This window comes from Mirounga angustirostris, unplaced genomic scaffold (genome assembly GCF_029215605.1).
Source record: "Mirounga angustirostris isolate CCGP_5_RB_7025 unplaced genomic scaffold, mMirAng1.0.hap1 SCAF_1, whole genome shotgun sequence".
NCBI lineage: Eukaryota > Metazoa > Chordata > Mammalia > Carnivora > Phocidae > Mirounga > Mirounga angustirostris.
Window position 1 is genome coordinate 75,245,120 of NW_026991709.1, and position 19,634 is coordinate 75,264,753.

At 35.3% G+C, this 19,634-nt stretch overlaps 1 protein-coding gene across 1 annotated transcript; it reads left to right on the forward strand.

The window, feature by feature from the left end:
* The first annotated feature begins 547 nt into the window (after positions 1–547).
* Positions 548–19,201, forward strand: UTS2B (urotensin 2B). The gene is made up of 5 exons (XM_045863658.2): positions 548–769; positions 6,152–6,250; positions 7,837–7,881; positions 9,414–9,500; positions 18,842–19,201. The coding sequence occupies exons 1-5, from the start codon at positions 610–612 to the stop codon at positions 18,865–18,867; spliced, it is 417 nt and encodes a 138-aa protein (XP_045719614.1). The 5' UTR covers positions 548–609; the 3' UTR covers positions 18,868–19,201.
* The last annotated feature ends 433 nt before the right edge of the window (positions 19,202–19,634 follow it).

The following is a 19,634-nucleotide window of genomic DNA, read 5'->3' on the forward strand; positions in this document are numbered from 1 at the left end:
CGTTACAATTAAAACAAGCACTAAAGAATGTAATTGACGGGACATTTGCCAACTTTGAATTAATTAGATTTAGCTTTAATCTCTAGAAGTGCTGGTTGCAGCAAAATGAAACCATCCTTCTTCAATGTAGTAAGACATTAATGTTCCCATTATCATTCATTTCCAATTTGAGCTCTTCCCAACTCAAATCTATTTGCTTGGTTAAAAATGAAGCGGTGGGTGCAAATAACATGGGCTATTAGGAAGACCTCCGTGGGGCTCTAAATTAGTCAAATGAAAGGCCTTGTTCCCATTTCCTTGTTATGAAAATCTAACCAACAGGTTCTACATTGCTAATTTTGGCTCTAAGCTTGTGTATGTGTCTGAGTGCGTGGGCGTGCATAGGAATGCCTGCTTTTAGTGAAATGGGCAGGTATGAGATGTATCGATTGGGTTCTTCCTGTTATTGACCCAGTAGCAAACTTGTCACTTCTCCAAGTAGTGAATCATGTTGACAGAATGCATTACATTGTATAAGTTTTTTTTTTTCTTTGTCCAGATCATTTGTAGTTGAAGCTCACTTGCCACCTTTTAAAAGTGATCTCTGCAGCATTCCAGAGCCACTGAAGTATGCATCTTGACTGGGAGAGTCCAGTTTCTCTGCTAGCACAGAAGAAGATTTTTAACATGAACAAGATCCTTTCAGCCACTCTTTGTTTTGGACTCCTAACTTTGTTATCTGTACTGATTTTTTTGGAATTGGTGCATGGACGGCCATATCTGATCCAAGGTATGTACACATGAGTCTAAAGTCCTACAGATGGGTAAATAATCCTTATCCTCCTCTTTGCATTGCCTTGGTTTTTCTGCCAGTATCAAAATAATACTTTAAGGCATTAGTACGATGTAATCATTAAACATCTCTTCAGAAGTTGCTGTTTTAAATTAAATGTAATCTGTGAGGCTGTTCTTCACAAGTAAATTAATTTTAACCAACATTATACTAAATTTATTTCAACAACACTTTATTTTTTTTCTAATTATGAGGCACATTTTTCTTACTTCTACTCTATGACCAAAGGTAGCGAATGTATAAATAGTAATACAATCAATTAACTAATATGTGCATATTCTTAAAGTACATTTGGGGAAAGAAAACAGTATTTTTATCCAATGAGATCATGAATAAGTTACTTACGAAAGGAGAATGGCTCAGAGAATAACACATTAGGACGGAAATTCGTGTTTGCAGAGATTTGGAAAAAAATAATGCATGGGGAAATCTACATAGTATTTTCAGGAGGATGATGCTAACACCCACATTATTCATTGACTGTATTTATCAGATTTCTAACATATTTATGATACTTAGGTTAAATGAAATAATTTAATCTATGACATCTACAAATATTTACCATGTAAAGTTGGAAAAAATAAGTTTCTGCTCTTGTAATATTGTAACTTGTATTGATCTTTCTTTAAAATTTTCAATGTATTTTGTAGTGGAAATAGCTCTTCATCTGAGAATCAGGGGAGCTAAATTTAATGTTGATTTATTAGGCAAACAACATCATTGAAACTTTTATATATTTCTTTATGTTTGAAAAATAGTAACTTAAAATAGTGCTCTCTATTTTCCCTTCCAGCTTGAGAGTTTGAGGTTACTGTCATCTAACTGACCTCCTTGATGGGAAGGAACGAGCCTTTTGTCCTACATAGAGGAACCAAATCAGAACATAATACATTTGGTTTACATGATATGGGTTGAGAAGAGGGATCAAGTTTCTCTTTTTTAGATGGAATTCAATTTTACTAGACCATGTTGCTTAAATGTGGTTTTAAAAGTCAATGAGAAACAAACTGAGGGTTCTAGAGGGGAGGGGGTTGGGGGGATGGGTTAGCCCAGTGATGGGTATTAAGGAGGGCACATACTGCACGGAGCACTGGGCGTTATACGCAAACAATGAATCATGGAACACTACATCAAAAACTAATGATGTAATGTATGGTGATTAACATAATAAAAAAAAAGTCAATGAAAGGGCGCTTGGGTGGCTCAGTCCTTAAGCATCTGCCTTCTGCTCAGGTCATGATCCCAGCATCCTGGGATCGAGCCCTGCATCGGGCTCCCTGCTCGTTGGGAAGCCTGCTTCTCCCTCTCCCACTCCCCTCACTTGTGTTCCTGCTCTATCTCTCTCTGTCAAATAAATAAATGAAATCTTAAAAAAAAAAGTCAATGAAAGTTAGAGCAGTTCTTTTGGCAGTGAAAATAAAATTGCATAAATCCTCGTTATTTATTTATAGGGATTTTCCCATTGAAAAACAAATTTTCCCAGAGATATAAATAGAAGCTTGGGAATCAAAAAATCTGGATTTTACCCATGGCTCACATTTTGTCTTTGGCCAGTCAAAATCAACTGCACTTGGTGGGCCTCCATTGCTCTTCCTGTGAAATAATGAGATTTTCAATGTTCTTAGCATAGTGCAAACGTGTGAGGAAAAATGAGACTATTCATTGAGGACTTTGCAAAATTAGGATGTTAGTAGTAAATGTAACTTCTGATTTCACGTGGATGTGGGATACAGCAAAATCCAACTCTACGACATTTTTCTAGGTTAAAATTAAATAACACCTCTGACCCCAGAAGACCAAACACTGATGTCCTTCTATCACTGGCAGCATATTGAAAAGTTTTCTCTCTGGGATGCCCTTGGATCTGTTGCCTTGTGTGTAAATGGGAAAGATTAAATTACTTCTAAGGTTATTTTCTGATCTAAATTATCTATGATTAGAGTGAGCTTCTCTCCATACACATATTTGTCAAAGCAGCCAACCATTTGACTTATTGTGGTCTTTTGACACATTTTTCAAATAAGCATTTGTCCACTAACAGAGTACAAAGTTGTGGTTACCACCCCTTGTTCTTTCTGTGTTAGACAATACTCAAGACAAATGGCACAGTCTGCCAGCTTTCATTTGGTCGGGGCTATAGAAAAGCCTGGCTTGATGGGAAATGCTCACACTGAGCAAATTGCCTACCACAAAAGATTGAAGAGTGAATATCATGACCCAGAAGACTGCAGAAAATTTATTAATTTTTTTTGGTATTTTATCATTTTGGGGGGTTTCCAGGTTTCTTTCTGGGAAAATTTCTCATCTGTCTCCACTAAAATGCTTCACATTTGAACGAAAAGCAAGGAGACAATAAAATCTTTTGAGTCAGTATCTTAAGTAGTAATGAACTAGTTTTATCTGTGTATTTGCAAAAGCATTCACTCTGTCATGTCTGGGTAACTTTGCCATCCTCTGTGCTAAGGATGCATCTACACTCAGGTAATTTTTATTCAAACATTTCTTTTATCAATATTAACTTTTATTTATTTATTTATTTTTTCAAATGACTTTAGTTCAAAGACAGAAACATAGTCAAAGTATGTGTAATTTTTTTCTTTTAAAACTGTTATCCTTTAAAACTAAAAATGAAAACTAGAAAAAAACATTTTATATTTCTTAGACAATATCTTAACTTTAGGAATAAAAAATATTTAAAAAATTTTTTGAGAAAATTTTTTCTTCAGAGATTCCTGTAAACGTTGGTTGCCTTAAAAGGTAGTGACAAGACTTTCTGTGAGGACAGTTAATACAAGTGTAGTTACTGGAAACAAAACTGGTAAAGAAAGGCAAATAGATTAATTTTCTTTTGTGAAAAATATTCCACTTAAATATGCAGAAGTGGGTTGTGAATTAAGCACATAAAACCTTCAGCTCTACACTTTCCTCCTTACTTCCTTCTAGTCTTTCTTTTTTATTATGTTATGTTAATCACCATACGTTACATCATTAGTTTTTGATGTAGTGTTCCATGATTCATTGTTTGTGTATAACACCCAGTGCTCCATTCAGTACGTGCCCTCTTTAACACCCATCACCAGGCTAACCCATCCCCCCACCCCCCTCCCCTCTAAAACCCTCAGTTTGTTTCTCAGAGTCCATAGTTTCTCATGGTTCATCTCCCCCTCCGATTTCCTCCCCTACATTTTTCCCTTCCTGCTATCTTCTTCTTCTTCTTTTTTTTTTTTTAACATATAATATATTATTTGTTTCAGAGGTAAAGGTCTGTGATTCATCAGTCTTACACAACTCACAGCTCTCACCGTAGCACATACCCTCCCCAATGTCTATCACCCAGCCACCCCATCCCTTCTACCCCCTACCACTCTAGCAACCCTCAGTTTGTTTCCTGAGATTAAGAATTCCTAATATCAGTGAGATCATATGATGCATGTCTTTCTCTGATTGACTTATTTCGCTCAGCATAATACCCTCCAGTTTCATCCACATCATTGCAAATAGCAAGATTTCATTCCTTTTGATGGCTGCATAATATTCCATTGTATATATATATACCACATCTTCTTTATCCATTCATCTGTGGATGGACATCTTGGCTCTTTCCATAGTTTGGCTTCTAGTCTTTTTTTTTTTTTAATTTTTTTTCTTATGATTTTATGTATTCATTTGAGACACAGAGATACAGAGAGAGAGAGAGCATGAGTGGGGGAGGGGGAAGGGGAAGAGGAGAGGCAGAGGAAGAGGGAGAAGCAGGCTCCCCACTGAGCCAGAGAGGGGCAGAGCGGGACGTGGGGCTCTATCCCAGGACCCTGGGATCATGACCTGAGCCAAAGGCAGATGCTCAACCATCTGAACCACCCAGGTGCCCCACTTCCTTCTAGTCTTATACTTTCTCTAGTTAAGGCAATGAATCAGTTTCTCTTATCACAGTTCTCTTTCTGAATTAAGTAGCCATTATCATTTGGCTATAAAATGTACCTTATGTCTTTTTTCAAACTGAAACATTTTAAAGTTTATGATTTAACATTTTCATAAACAACTGTAGTAACAATTACCTTATTGCATGGCCATGTCTTAAACTAAACTATCTCTGAGGGTCTTCATTTAATTAATGTGAAGCAAAAGTTCCGTTGATATTCTATTAGTGTTTTAATTAATCAATAGAAAAAACCAGAATGTCACAGATAATTTCTATGTTTATGAAGTAAAGGAAATTGTAGAGCTGAGCACCAGTGAACTATGTTTGGTCGGTGTGGAAACAATGCTGTCACTTGCCCCAAGTCATCCATTTGCTTCCTCACCAAAGCATTCTCATTCCTTTCATTAGCCTCTTAGTCCTTTGAGCGCATCAATAAACATTTTGTAGACACAGGAAAGGCAGATGATTTCATCGAATAATATAGTCAAGTTATGAGCCATTTCTGTAGCTACAACCACAATGTTCTCACTTTTAAACTTCAAACTCACAAATCTACCTTATGTTCACACTGTCAGCTAGTATGAGGAGCTAGGAAATGGGGAAGATGATCCAATAGAAGTTCTATGATAAAGGTTTGATTTTTCAGGCCACCTCACAAAAGTTTATTTTGTTTGTAATACACTAGTTGTTATTTCAGTTGCATTGTTAATAGATATCTTGTTGAGTCTTCATGTTTTATAGCTTGAGTAAAGGCTATTGTCCTGATTTCTACTCCAGAATAAAAATATTTACAAAAATTTGGGTAATATTTCTATTTTTAAAGTGCTGAAAGAGTTGAGCATCTAATCAATGAATGGGCTGGGAGTGAAACTGACAAAGATGGAAAGATGTCAATAGGGAGAAAAGAGACATTATACCACCTCTTCCACAGGTTTCCTTAGATGGTTTAAAGGCACTCTCCGAACACAAAATGGCTCATATTTAAATGTGTGTAGCAAATAAAATCTTAAAATCAAAAATTATTTTTTCTTTATAAATATAACTTTTATGTTTTTCATATTACACACAAGAGTAGAAAATTTCAACAACACAGGTAAAAAATAAATTTACCTGCGATTCTACTACCTAGGAATGATGGCAGGTAAATTTTAGGGTGTCATCTTTCAGACATACTCTCTGTCTCTCCCTCTTCCTCTCTCACAATCTCTGTTTGAGAGCTCCAGTACATTCAATGATTTTTTTTAACAGCCCATCTTTTTGGATTACACACCCTTCTCCACACCCCTTTTATCAGTGACTATATGCATTGATAGTTACCTGTAAAATGTATTTAATTAGAAATACTTTCAGTGACACAGATTGAAAATAGAGGTTTTATTACATTGAGGTGATTATTACAGGAAATGAATTGTTTCCAGATAAAGAAGATACAAATCGTGAAGAACTACTGCTGGCTCTACTGAATAAAAATTTTGATTTCCAAAGACCTTCTAACATTGGTGAGTCAAGAAGTTATTCTGTCCTCTGACTTGCTCTTTCTAAATGTATATTTATATTAAATAAAATAATAACTACTCCCTTTTATGCTGCACTGATGGCTTAAGTGTTTTTATTATTTCATATTCATGCTAAAAGCAATGGCATTATTAACAAATATTAAAATCCTATTTTCTTCAATTAGAAGGTCCTAGTCAGATCGGTAACCATCTAGTTACACACCAGTGATCTTTTTTTTTTTTTTTAAAGATTTTATTTATTTATTTGAGACAGAGAGAATGAGAGAGACAGAGAGCACACGAGAGGGGGGAGGGTCAGAGGGAGAAGCAGACTCCCCGCCGAGCAGGGAGCCCGATGCGGGACTAGATCCCGGGACTCCAGGATCATGACCTGAGCCGAAGGCAGTCGCTTAACCAACTGAGCCACCCAGGCGCCCCACACCAGTGATCTTTACTCATATTTTCTTCTTATCTATGCAAATCCTCACTGGTACAGTTAATATATATGTATTTTTTTTTTTACTGTATGTTTCACATCTGTTCATAAGTTTCCACTAGAAATTTCACAAATTAACAGCAATCTCATAGCAGTTTTAACACATTTTGCAATCAAATTCTCCCAATGTGGGAAGTGGTTGGAGTATAAACCATTGGGAAATGTAAGCTACACCAATTGAGATTTTTTTTTTCTTTGAAGAACAGGAGAATCTAATTTACAATTACGTGTCAGAATGTTCTCCAAGAAATGACAAATACTGTCAGAAACTTAGTAAGTCTAGCCTGAGAGAAAATGTGACAATATGTTAATGTGGTATACTCTCAGAAAACATTTGGTCTTCTAAAGAAAATGTCTATTTATGGGACAATGTGCTGACTACAACAATATCTTAATAAATACTTCAAAAATACAACATTTTAAAATTAGAAGTAAGATATTATCATTGAAGAGAATGAATGAAATTATAAAAAAGAAAAATTTATACTCAAATTGTAAGGGAGGGAGTTACTATTTATATTTTGGGCTTATCTTTCTCAACTGAATTATATAGATGCTTGTGTCCTGCTTTTTTCACTTAATATTGTTTCATAAGATTTCCTTATGTCAGTAAAATAGTTTATTTCTAAATAATAGTGCTTGTTGGAACTATGGTCTATTTTATTTTATAATGATTTTTTTTAAAGACTTTATTTATTTGACAGAGAGAGAGAGAGAGAGAACGAGCATGAGCATAGGCAGAGGGAGAAGCAGACTCCCTGCCCAGGCTCGATTCCAAGATCCTGGGTTCAGGACCTGAACCAAAGGCAGACATTTAACTGACTGAGCCACCCAGGCGCCCCAGAACTATGGCCTATTTTAGAAATCTTTGTGCTTATTGCTAGAAATTAGGTATTTTCTCATTATATAACTGGTTGCAATTCAATATTATAGGCATTGAGAAAGTATTTGGGTTTTATATCAGGGATGATGGGTGGTCTTAAATCATATGAAAAAGACCTTTGCCTTCCACATAAGATCCTGAATGTGTGTCCTGAAGTGAATCAAATATTACTTACAATGAAATTTTTCATATGACAAATGTATCTTGCAGATAGAGAACTGGCTAACAAATTGGAAGAACTTAACCAGGTGAGAATGTGAAATACTTAATTTCAATTTTAATAATCATTCTAAGGCATTTTCTTATCTTTGGGCATAGTTTGAAAAATTATTAGTACTATACTGTAAAATTTTTGTATTCCTGCTAGAGAAAGAGTAAAGTTAATCACTAGGGAAAAAAATAGTCAAATTACACTTAAAAAAATCAAGAAAGAAAAGAAAACCAAAACAAAATTATATATAGCTGAAGTGATCTTGAGATAAAATGTGTAGAAAATCTGGATTCTTATCCCAGCTCTCCAATTACCTAACTATAAGACCATGGACAAATCAAAATTCTATGGATTTAAATCTCTTCATCTGTAAAATGGGAGGCTATACTTAGATTGGTGATTTTCAATAATATACTTACTCTTTTTAAAAATTGAAATACTTTTTCCCAAATCAATTGGATGTGTTCCTAGTAAATGAAGCATATGAAAGTGGAGCTGTCCTGTTTAAAGCAGCTGGTTGGGGACATGAAGGGTCATCTTCCTGACCTGCTCTCAGCCCTCCTGATAGGAAGCCCCTTAGCAGCCTTATTCCCCCACTGCTTGACATGCTGGGAAGAAAATTTGAAAATCACCAGATTAGATGATTTCAAAACTTGTCCACATACATGCATGCAAATCCATTATTATACAACCACATACATGCATGCAAATCCATTATTATACAAGCCGTGTGGCTGTTTGGGAGAGAGAATCATGCCCCATCACTCTGAGCAGGTCAGACATGGACACCCTCAGCAGCCAGGCTGAACTCTATTTTGGAGTAGAGTTCAAAAAGAAGTAGGTCTTCAGAGCATGGGCAATCAGAGAGCTTGCTAAAAATTAACATGGGTTGAATTCCAGGTAAAAACTGTAGGGCCTCAAAATACTTCTCACTTCCTGCTGGAAAGGAGAAATATTTCAGGAACTTCAAACATTTATACAACCCTTTGAAGCTCCTTGAAGAGGACTGCTTGTTAGAGGTGACATCAAATCCAGTCCAGCAACACAGGCTGTCTTAATAGGCTCCCCATTAACTAACACCCAGAGTTGACATCCTTCACTATAAACCTTTTTTTTTTCCTGATCTCCTGTTGAGTCATGTGCCTTTCCCAGCCAGTCTCTAAATAGGTTTCCTTGGATTTTTCCACTTAATTATTTTTGTTTATTTTCTTTATTACTTTTTCTCCTTTTCCATTCCTCTTTTTTCTCCTTTCTTCTATTTTTTCCTACTCTTTTTCCTTTCTTATTCTAATTATTCCTCTTTTTCAACAGGAAGCAGCATCGTTTTTTTTTTTTTTTAAGATTTTATTTATTTATTTGACAGAGAGAGAGATAGCGAGAGCAGGAACACAAGCAGGGGGAGTGGGAGAGGGAGAAGCAGGCTTCCCGCCGAGCAGGGAGCCCGATGTGGGACTCGATCCCAGGACCCTGGGATCATGACCTGAGCCTAAGGCAGACGCTTAACGACTGAGCCATCCAGGCGCCCAGCAGCATCGTTCTTATTAAAGATTGATAATTTTTATATTTGCTTTTTAACAGCTAAAAGAGCAGTTCATGGAGGCAAAAGATGCTGAGATATCCTATGCTATAGATGGTCTATCTTCTTCCCATCCAAATAAGCGAGGTAAATTTTCATTTCAAAGTTTTATAATTGACAACTGAAAGATTACTTTTGCAATTATTACTAAGAGGGAAATGGTTAACTTGACATTTCTTAATCCTATGGTGATTATCAAGATCAAGGTTGATATTTTTAAAGAAGATGCCAATGAATATGTTCCCATATGATTATATCTGAGCTCTGTCATGTTTACAGGAGTGGATAATAAGGTCTTATGTTCCAGGATTAAGTAAAATATGCCCTTATTGCCTCAAATTGTGAACTATGGCTTGCTATTTTGCTTAAAGACTAGAGTTGGGAGAATCACAAATCGAAGCAGTCAGGTTTTAAGTCAATGCAAATTCTAGAACATCTTTATTGAAGTAAGGAGAACCCTCATTGCTCTAACACTGGGTTCAAGGTTTGAATCATAATATTTAATTTTAGAAAGATTTGTCTTTTGGATCCCTCTTATTTTTTATAATATTTCTTGGGAAATTCTTGTTTATTGCTGAATTAGTTCTTATATTTGAAAAATTTGATTATATATTTCTCCATTCATATAGTGATGTAAGCCTTCCTAAGACTCATTTTATTTACTTACATTTTTCCCCTCCTCCCAGATTTGTCTTTAACTTGTTCAAAAGCCTATTTCACAATGCTACTAAGTGGGAAGAGGATGAACTGGTATTATTTAAATACTTAGCATATACCAGACTTTTTATGCTTTAAGATGTCAAACTATTGTGGCTAAATACATAGGCTCTAGAGCTAAACTGCCTGGGTCCAAATCAACATTGACATTCCCTACCTGTGTGACCTTGAGCAATTATGTAACTTCTTGTGTCTCATTTTCTTTGCCCCCAAATGCAAATTATAGCAATAATTATCTTTATGAGATTGTCGGGAGGATTTGATGAGTAAATAAATGAAAGGCATTTAGAATAATGCCTGGCATATAGTAAGTACTATGTAAGCCTAACTTGTTCTTTATGGTTTTGAGCAGTACTATAATTATTATTTTATTTTCATCATAAACCACATAGGATAGCTATTACTACGCTTATTTTATAGATGAGGAAATTACATCTCAGAGAGGTGAAATTATATGCCAAAAATAACCCGATTGCTAAGTGACTCAGCTAGTGAGCCTGAAGGAGAGGGTAGTAGAAGATGAATTGGAAGCTGTAAGAGAGAGAACCTTCAGGATTCTTAAGGACTTTAGCTTTTACTGGGTATCATATAGGACATCACTGGAAACTTTTAGCAAAAGGAGTAATATGAGATAAGTTTTAACAGAACCACTCTGATGCTTCACAGAGAATATACTGCAAAAGATGGGCAAAGGTAGAAGCAGAGAAACCATTAATGAAGAGAATTTAGTGGTTCAGATAGTAAGTGGTAGTAGCTTGGATTAGGGTGGCAGTAGTGAATCGGTAAGAAGGGGTCTGATTCTGGATATAATTTGAGTAAAAAAAATCAACAAAATTTGTTGTAGGATTACATGTGGTTTGTGTTTTTTTAAAAAAGGGAAGGCATCAAAAATGATTCCAAAGTTTTTGTTTTAAGCAACTAGGAAAAAGAGGGCAATTTCTATTTATTGAGCCAGAGATAGCTGGAAGAGGAGAAAGTTTGGTGGTATAAAAGCTTTGGGATAGAGATTTATTGGGCCTTCCCATAATTAGTATAGCTTAGGCTATGATGTGGTACCAGTTTTAATCCCAATCTCAGAGGCCTATTATATAGTAAAGTCCAATGCATGTCGTACAACCCTCTTCTATTTTCTGGCTATATCATCTAGAAGGTTGTTATATCTTGACTGCCCCTAATATTGCCAAGACACAGGAAAGGGATAGAGGACACATCCCAGCTCCAAACTGCCTCAGTTCAGTGACAAGTGTCACTTCTCCTGAAGTCCATTGGCTAGAATTAGTCATGTGGGCTGACACCAAAATATTGGCAAGATAGGCTGAGAAATTTTAGGAAGTACATATAATACTTGGGGAACACTGTCTCTACCACACACAGTCAATCCTTCGATCTCTGCTTAACCACATAGACTATATTCAACCCATTGCCATTAGAGACATTCCCAGATCTCATTCACTGACTGAACTCAGAACAAAGAACAGTCTCTCCAGGAGGAGATACTTACTAGTCTTCATCAGCTACAATGTAGCTTCTTCCTCTTCATTCACAGACCTGTTAGCTAAAAGGACAATTCCAATAATTGGTAGAGGACCAAGGATGGGATAATCCCTTTCATAAAGGAAATGAACAAGACACAGACAGAGTGCTACCCTCCAGCACTTCTGAAATCCCACTAGGCAAATATTATAAAGATCTCCTACCTTGGGGATGAGAAAAGTTGTCTTGACTGGAGCCTCTAGTACCTAGGAGGAGTCATTTGCTCATTGTAATGCTTCACTGGCTGCACTGTTTGAAATTTTTCCTTCTTCATTTTTATCCCTGGACACATCTTATGTGCTACTTGGGGATTATTCCCTTCTCCAGGATGGCACAGTTTTCTCAGGTCTTATCCTACGTCTGCAAAGTTGGAAGCCCAAAGTTTATTTTGTCTTTAAGTGTCAAAGATATTTTTATTTTAGGCTTTATGGTTTCTTTGACAACGACGTTCTTTCAAAAATTTAGAAAGCTTCTCATGTACTTGCTCCATGCAAATACTTTTTAAAAAAGCAATTTTAATTATTCTGCATTCTCACCCCCAACTTAGTAGCAGTTGCCTTGAAAGTATCTGGAACATACCTTAAAGACTATACGCTCGATCTGATTTTGCCCTGAGTTCTTTATTCCAACTGCTTTTTACAGAGTCTCTGTCACTTGGAGTAGTTTTAAATCTCATTTTATAGTGTTTGGGATCTAGAAGAGGTTAGTTCTTTCAACATTTTGAGATCTTGTATTTCTGGACTCTCTTTATTCCCTTTGTATTTGTTGTCAAATTGTATTTGGGGATAAATTAGGCAAACTACATTAGCAAACTAACCTTACAATCTCAGTGAATTAGCTTGCTTTAAGATTTATTTTTTGATTACATGAAGTCTCGTGTATGTTGGTCATTTTCCTTTGCACTGTATCTACTCTATGTGTCTCTGTAGTAGAACAGGAGAGAAATGGAGGTAAACACACTCTTAACTGCCAAAATTAGGCACATGATCTTAATCTAACTTAATAGGCTCAGGGAATCACCCGGGAGATGTAAAAAAAAAAGCACAAGGAATATTTGGAGAGTCATATCCCAACCATAGATATTTTGAGCTTGTTATGCCATGCATAACAGTATCTTCCAAGTATAGTAGCCTCCTTAGGCACATTTTGAAGTTTCAGTTACCTGTGGTCAACCATGGTTCAGAAGCAAATGATCCTCCTTCTGACATATCATCAGAATTCTGGTCAATAGTAGCCTAATGCTACGTCATAGTGCTTGCGTCATTCACCTCACTTCATGTCATCACGTAGACATTGTATCATCTACATCATCACCAGAATAAAGGTGACTAGAGCATAATAAGATATTTTGAGGGAAATAGACCACATTCACATAACTTTTATTGCAGCATATTGTTATAATTGTTCTAGTTTATTATTAGTTATTGTTGTTAATCTCTTACTGTGTCCAGTTTGTAAACTAAACTTTATTGTAGGTATGTATGTATAGGAAAAACATAGTATTTATAGCATTCAGTACTATCTGCAGTTTCAGGCATCCACTGGGGGTCTTGAAACATTTATCCCATGGATAAGGGGGGGACTTCTGTAGTGATCTGAGTAGACCATTGAATATATAAATTTGAAGTTTAGGGAAGCAGCTCATATTGGAGATATAAATTTGATAGTTATCAGCATATCAATATTGCTTGGTATTTTGATCAGACCATCTAAGGAATGACTCTAGATATAAAAGAGAAGACAGCCAGGGCTGAAGCCCAAGTGATTCCAAGGTTAGAGGTTGGGCAGACAAGAGAATCAGCAAAGGAGGCTTAATAGGAGTAGCTACCAAGGAAGGAAGTGACAAAGAAAGGAAGACTACTGTTTCCAGGAAGTAATGAAAGTGTATTTAAAGCTATAATATGTCCAGTAAGTTGACAACTGCAATTTTCCTTCTGAACAGGAATGAAAGGTTATTAATGGCTTTGACAAGAATTGTTTGATGGACTTTGGGCTAAAGAGAACATGATAAAACAATATTTTTATCATCTGTCAGGAACCACTGACAATAGACACCGCATTTGAGAAATTTTGTTCTAAAGGGTAGAAAAAATTGGGATATTAGCTAGGTAAGTTTGAAGGCGGTCAAAGAAACTTCTTTGTTTTTAAGCAAGAAGATATTAAAACATATTTGTATGTAGTAGGAATAAAATAAATATTTGTGGTGATAAACATATGAAGTAGATGCCCAGGTTAGGTCACAAAAACAACCCACATTATATTTAAACTGTGCTTCTATTGCATAACTAGAAGTTGTCTACTATAAATAACATTGTGTGAAGATAAGATGGACCCAGAGATCCAGCTAATGCAATAGTAACTTATACTTAATGGGGAATATTATAGTTTGCTTTAATCATTTAATATATAACTGGTAGACACCTGCTAAATTCACTAAATGGTGCTGTCTAATGTAATAAAATACAACATCTTTTCATGATAAAAACAGGTTGGGTATTGAAGGAACATGCCTCAACATAGTAAAGGCCATATATAACAAACCCACAGCTAATATCGTATTCAGTGGAGAAAAATTGAAAGCGATTTCTCTGAGTTTGGGAATAAGACAAGGTTGCCCACTCTCACCACTTCTATTCAATATGGTACTAGAAGTCCTAGGTAGAGCAATTAGGAAAGACAAAGAAATAAAAGGCATCCAAATTGGGGAGGAAGAAGTAAAACTGTCACTAATTACTGATGATATGATCTTATATTTACAAAATCCCAAAAAGTCAATCAAAAACCTGTTGAAATTAATTAATGATACTTAATAAGTAAGGTGGCAGATTACAAAATCAACTTACAGAAATCAGTGGGATTCCTTTATACTAATGATGAAGCATTGGAAAAAAAAATCCCAATTGTAATAGCATCAAAAACAATAAAATACTTAGGAATAAAATTTTATTGAATTACAGTTGATATACAATATTATTTTAGTTTCAGGTATTCAGCATAGTAATACAACATTAGGAAGTGATCACCAGGATAAATCTATCCACCATCTGTTACCATATAAAGTTCTTAAATATTTTTAACTATATTCCCTATGCTGTACATTATATCCCCACATCTTACTTACTTTATAACTGGGAATTTGTACCTTTTAATCTCCTTCCTCTATTTCACTCCCTCCCTTCTGCAACTGCCAGATTATTCTCTGTATCTAAGAGTCTGTTTCTGTTTTGTTTTGTTTGTTCATTTGTTTTATTTTTTAGAGTTTCATATAAGTGAAATCATATGGTCTTTGACTTATTTTATTTGGCTTAATACCCTTTAGGTCCATCCATGTTGTCACAAATGGCAAAATTTCATTTTTTAATGGATATTCCATTGTGTGTGTGTGTGTGTGTGTAATCAATCTTTCTATCTATTCATCTACTGATGGACACTTAGATTGCTTCTATATCTTGGCTATTGTAAATAATGTTGCAGTCAACATAGGGATGCATGTATTTTTTTTAAATTACTGCTTCCATTTTCTTCAGTTAAATACCCAGAAGTAAAAGTGTTGTATCATATGGTAGTTTTATTTTTAATTTTTGAGGAACATCCATACTGTTTTCCATAGTGGCTGTACCATTTTGCATTCCCACCAACAGTGCATGAAGATTCCTTTTTCTCCACATCTTTGCCAACAGCTGTTATTTACTTATTTATTTTCATAACAGCCATTCTGACAAGTATAAGGTGATATCTCATTATGGTTTTGATTTGCATTTCTCTGAAGATTAGTTATATTGAACATCTTTTCATATGTCTGTTGGCCATTGTACGGCTTCTTTGGAGAAATGTTTATCCAGGCCCTCTGTCCATTTACTTAGGAAAAAATTTAACCAAGGAAGTGAAAGATCTACACCATGAAAACTCTAAGACTTTGCTGAAAGAAATTGAAGAAGACACAAACAAATGGAAAGAAATCTGTGTTCATAGACTGGAATAATAAATGTTGTTAAAATGGCCATATTCCCCAAAGCAATCCACACAAAATACCAAAGGAATTATTCACAGAAATAGAAGAAATAATCCTAAAGTTTATGTGGAACAACAAAAGACTCCAAATAGCCAAAATATTCTGAGGATAAAAGAACAAAACTTGGTTTCAAACTATACTGTAAAGCCATAGTAATAAAAACAGTATGGTACTGGCACAAAAATAGACATACAGGCCAATGAAACAGAACAGAAAGCCTACAATTAAATCCTGGCATATAGAGTCAACTAATACTCAACAAGGGAGCCGTGTACACCCAATGGGAAAAGGATAGTCCTTCAAAAAATGATGCTGTGAAAATTGGAGAAACACCTGCCGAACAATGAAATTGGACCCTTATGTCACACCACTCACAAAAATTCACTTGAAGTTAATAAAAGACTTAAACATAGACCTGATAACATACAACTCCTCTAAGAAAATATAGAGCAGTAGCTTATCAATACTGGTCTCGGTAAGGACTTTTTGGACATGACATTAAAAGCACAAGCAACAAAAGCAAAAATTAACAAATGGGACCACATCAAACTCAAAGGTTTCTGCAGAGCAGAAGAAACAACAAAATGAAACGGCAGGCTATAGAATGGAAGAAAATTTTAGCAAAGCATATATTGGATAAGAGGTTAATATCTAAAAAATATAAAGAACACAACTTAATAACAACAGAAAAACCCTTAAAAACATCTAATTAAAAAATGGGCAGAAGAACTAAATAGATATTTTTTTTTCTGAAAAGGATATCAAAATAGCCAAAAGACACATAAAAGATGCTCAACATCACTAATCAGCAGGTAAATGCAAATCAGAAACACAGTGAGATGTCACCTCACACCTGTTAGAATGGCTATCATCATCATGATCCAACACTTCTACTTCCAGGTATATATCAATGGATGAATGGATAAAAATGGTGTGTGTGTGTGTGTGTGTGTATAATGGAATATTATTCAACCATGAGAAAGGAGGCTATCCTGCCATTTCCAATGACATGGATGAAATGAGCACATTATGCTAAGCAAGATAAGTCAGACAGAGAAAGACAAGTACTGTATGATATCACTTTTATCTGGAATCTAAAAAAGTCAAACCTGTGAAAAACCAGAGAATAAAGCAGTGGTAACCAGGGGATCATGGAGGCAAGGGGTTTGGATAAGATTGATGGTGTTTAAGTATATAAACTTGTTATGAGCAGTAAATAAGTCATAGAAATCTAATGCAGTGTAATGAAAGTGGACAATAATATTGTACTATAAAGATGTAATTTGACATAGACTACTTCAATCATATTGCAATATAGAAATTTATCAAAGTAACACACAGTACACCTTAGATTTACAAAATGTAATGTCAAATTATCAAATAAAAAAAAGGAGAAAGAAAAAGTCTCCTAGCTCTCACTCTGGTCTATTTACTTAGCTGCACTCCTAATGACTTCAGCTTTTTGGATTCAGAAGCTGACGTAGGATAGGAGCAGCACATTTGAAGAAACTTGAGGATGGGAGATGAAAAAGAAATATAAAGCTGTCCAACACATAGCATCCTGATGAAAACAGGGTTACCAGAGTAAACCGAACAGACATCAGATGACACCAGGATGCTAGCGAGAGATTTCCTTCACACGATGATACATGATAGATAAGCACTGAAGAGTCTGGCTCTGCTGGGCATGTCGTCATTCATGACACTTCCTTTCATCCAGGTCCAGAAAATTTCCCTAACTATATTCCATTGCCTACTTAATCTAGCCACTCATGAGTAATTTTTGGATATGTGTACATTTATATTTTCCCAACAGACTGAGATATTCAATGATATCTGAAGGGCCAGAAAGGGCAGTGATGATAACTTTCCAAAGCACACTATAAAGAGAAGATTGGCGTAGTGGGCCGGGGTCCTCAGTTTAATGTCTGAAAATAAACTCCTTTCATAAGATTTGAATGTGGGTTCATATAAAGGAAGCGTGGCTCCTGTAGAAATGAAAAGTAGACTCTGAGTGCTGTCATAACACTGTGTGTGTAGGTGGTGATGAACTTGAGGGTTCTAGGTTAGAGAGTTAATAGAGAAGGAGGGAAACCTGGCAAGCAGACAGACTTTTATCATTTATTTCAGAGTATTTCAAAGAGTATCTTTTTTAACTCTTTTTCATTGGGTGTCCCATTCATCAATTGCGAATCAAAGACCTGTCACCCTGAGGTCTTAATTTTATAAACCATTTAGATTGAAGGAAATTAGAGAAATTTATAATGAGTCTATGAAGCTACTATAAGTCAGGCGATTGGAAACCACCTACAGAAGATTTTTAAAATGACTCATTCGTGCATTTGAAGATTAAAATACTGTTTTTTTTATTTTTATTTTTTAATTTAATTTAATTTTATTATGTTATGTTTTTGATGTAGTGATCCATGATTCATTGTTTTCGTATAACACCCAGTGCTCCATGCAGTATGTGCCCTCCTTAATATCCATCACCGGGTACCCCCCTCCCATTCCCATCTCCCCACATCCCTCCCCTCTAAAACCCTCAGTTTGTTTCTCGGAGTTAAAATACTGTTAGAATTGGTTTGATTTTTCTGAAGCATCATTTTAATGATCAGAATGTGAAGACTCAATGTGACAAATAAATTACTTAAATAACATTTGGTGATCTGCAAAGTGAACTTTAAACTCTCTTCCTTCCTTTCCCCCCAGTAAATTGAAACATATTTATCATAGTTTTTACTCATGTGACTTCCTCTTTGAGATTTCAGTTACCCCAAATATAAAACAGAGGGATGTATCTAATAGGATGACCTACTGTATTCTCTGAACTGTATTACATGCATTATCATGTAGAACAGTGCTATCCAATAGAACTTTCTGTGATGATGTGACCATTCTCTAATGCAGTGCCCATTATGGTAGTCAGTAGCTACAAGTCACTATTGAGTACTCTAAATGTGGTTAGTGTGATGGAGAAACTGAATTTTCAAATTTTATTTCATTCTAATTAATTTACAGATTCACATGAGGCTAATAACAACCATATAGAACATTCCTTTTACAAAACTCCCTTTCTCATACTGAGGCACACATAACCTATTTTATTCAAATGTAGTATTTCATCAAATATCCTCCTAATAATTTGTTTTGCTTTCTCTTTTAGCCTGCTTTTGGAAATACTGTGTCTGAAGTTTGTTCTCTGGATACAAAAAGAACACTAGAAAAAAGATACACAGCTACTCACTACTGCTTGAAGATTGTAGCTCTTTTAAGCATAAAGAAAGTGGCATTTATTCTGCCCATTGTATACTTAAGGTTTAAGTTGTGAATAATGACAAATCGGTTGTCCTTTTGCCTGGCATGGGCTATCAAATGGCCTTGTAGTGGTCAAGTTGACAGTGTTGTATCTAATTATTATCAATTAAAATATTTTAAAAAGCACCTTGGAAAATTAAAATAAATTATATTGTCTCAATTTATGGAAAAAATATGCATCATTGTCCTTTCTCTTTCTTATGATTGTGCTGGCTACTATCTCTTTTCTGTTCATTTGGACAACTGTCACTGAAATTGCTACAACCAAATGGATACATTACTAGAGAGCAGGAATGTATGGTTTATTGGACTATAGGAGAAAGTAATGCTAGATGTCTCAGAGATAGATATTAAGAAAACTTTCTTACAAAACAATTTGCCTTTTGGTTTCTTAATTCTCATCTCTGCCTTCTCCACAGCATCATGAACTATTTGAGATTCAGCATGTCTGTAAGAGATTACACTCATTGTGCTAAAAAATAAAGAAAACAAAACAAAAACTCATTGGCTTTCTCTTGATTCTTTTTTTTTTTTCTTTTTCTTTTTCACATCTGTACATCAAAATGCTCTTGCCTACAACTGAACAAGCTTATTTAATCAACTCAAGGCTGGGAGTTCAACTTCAATTTTGTCTGTCACTT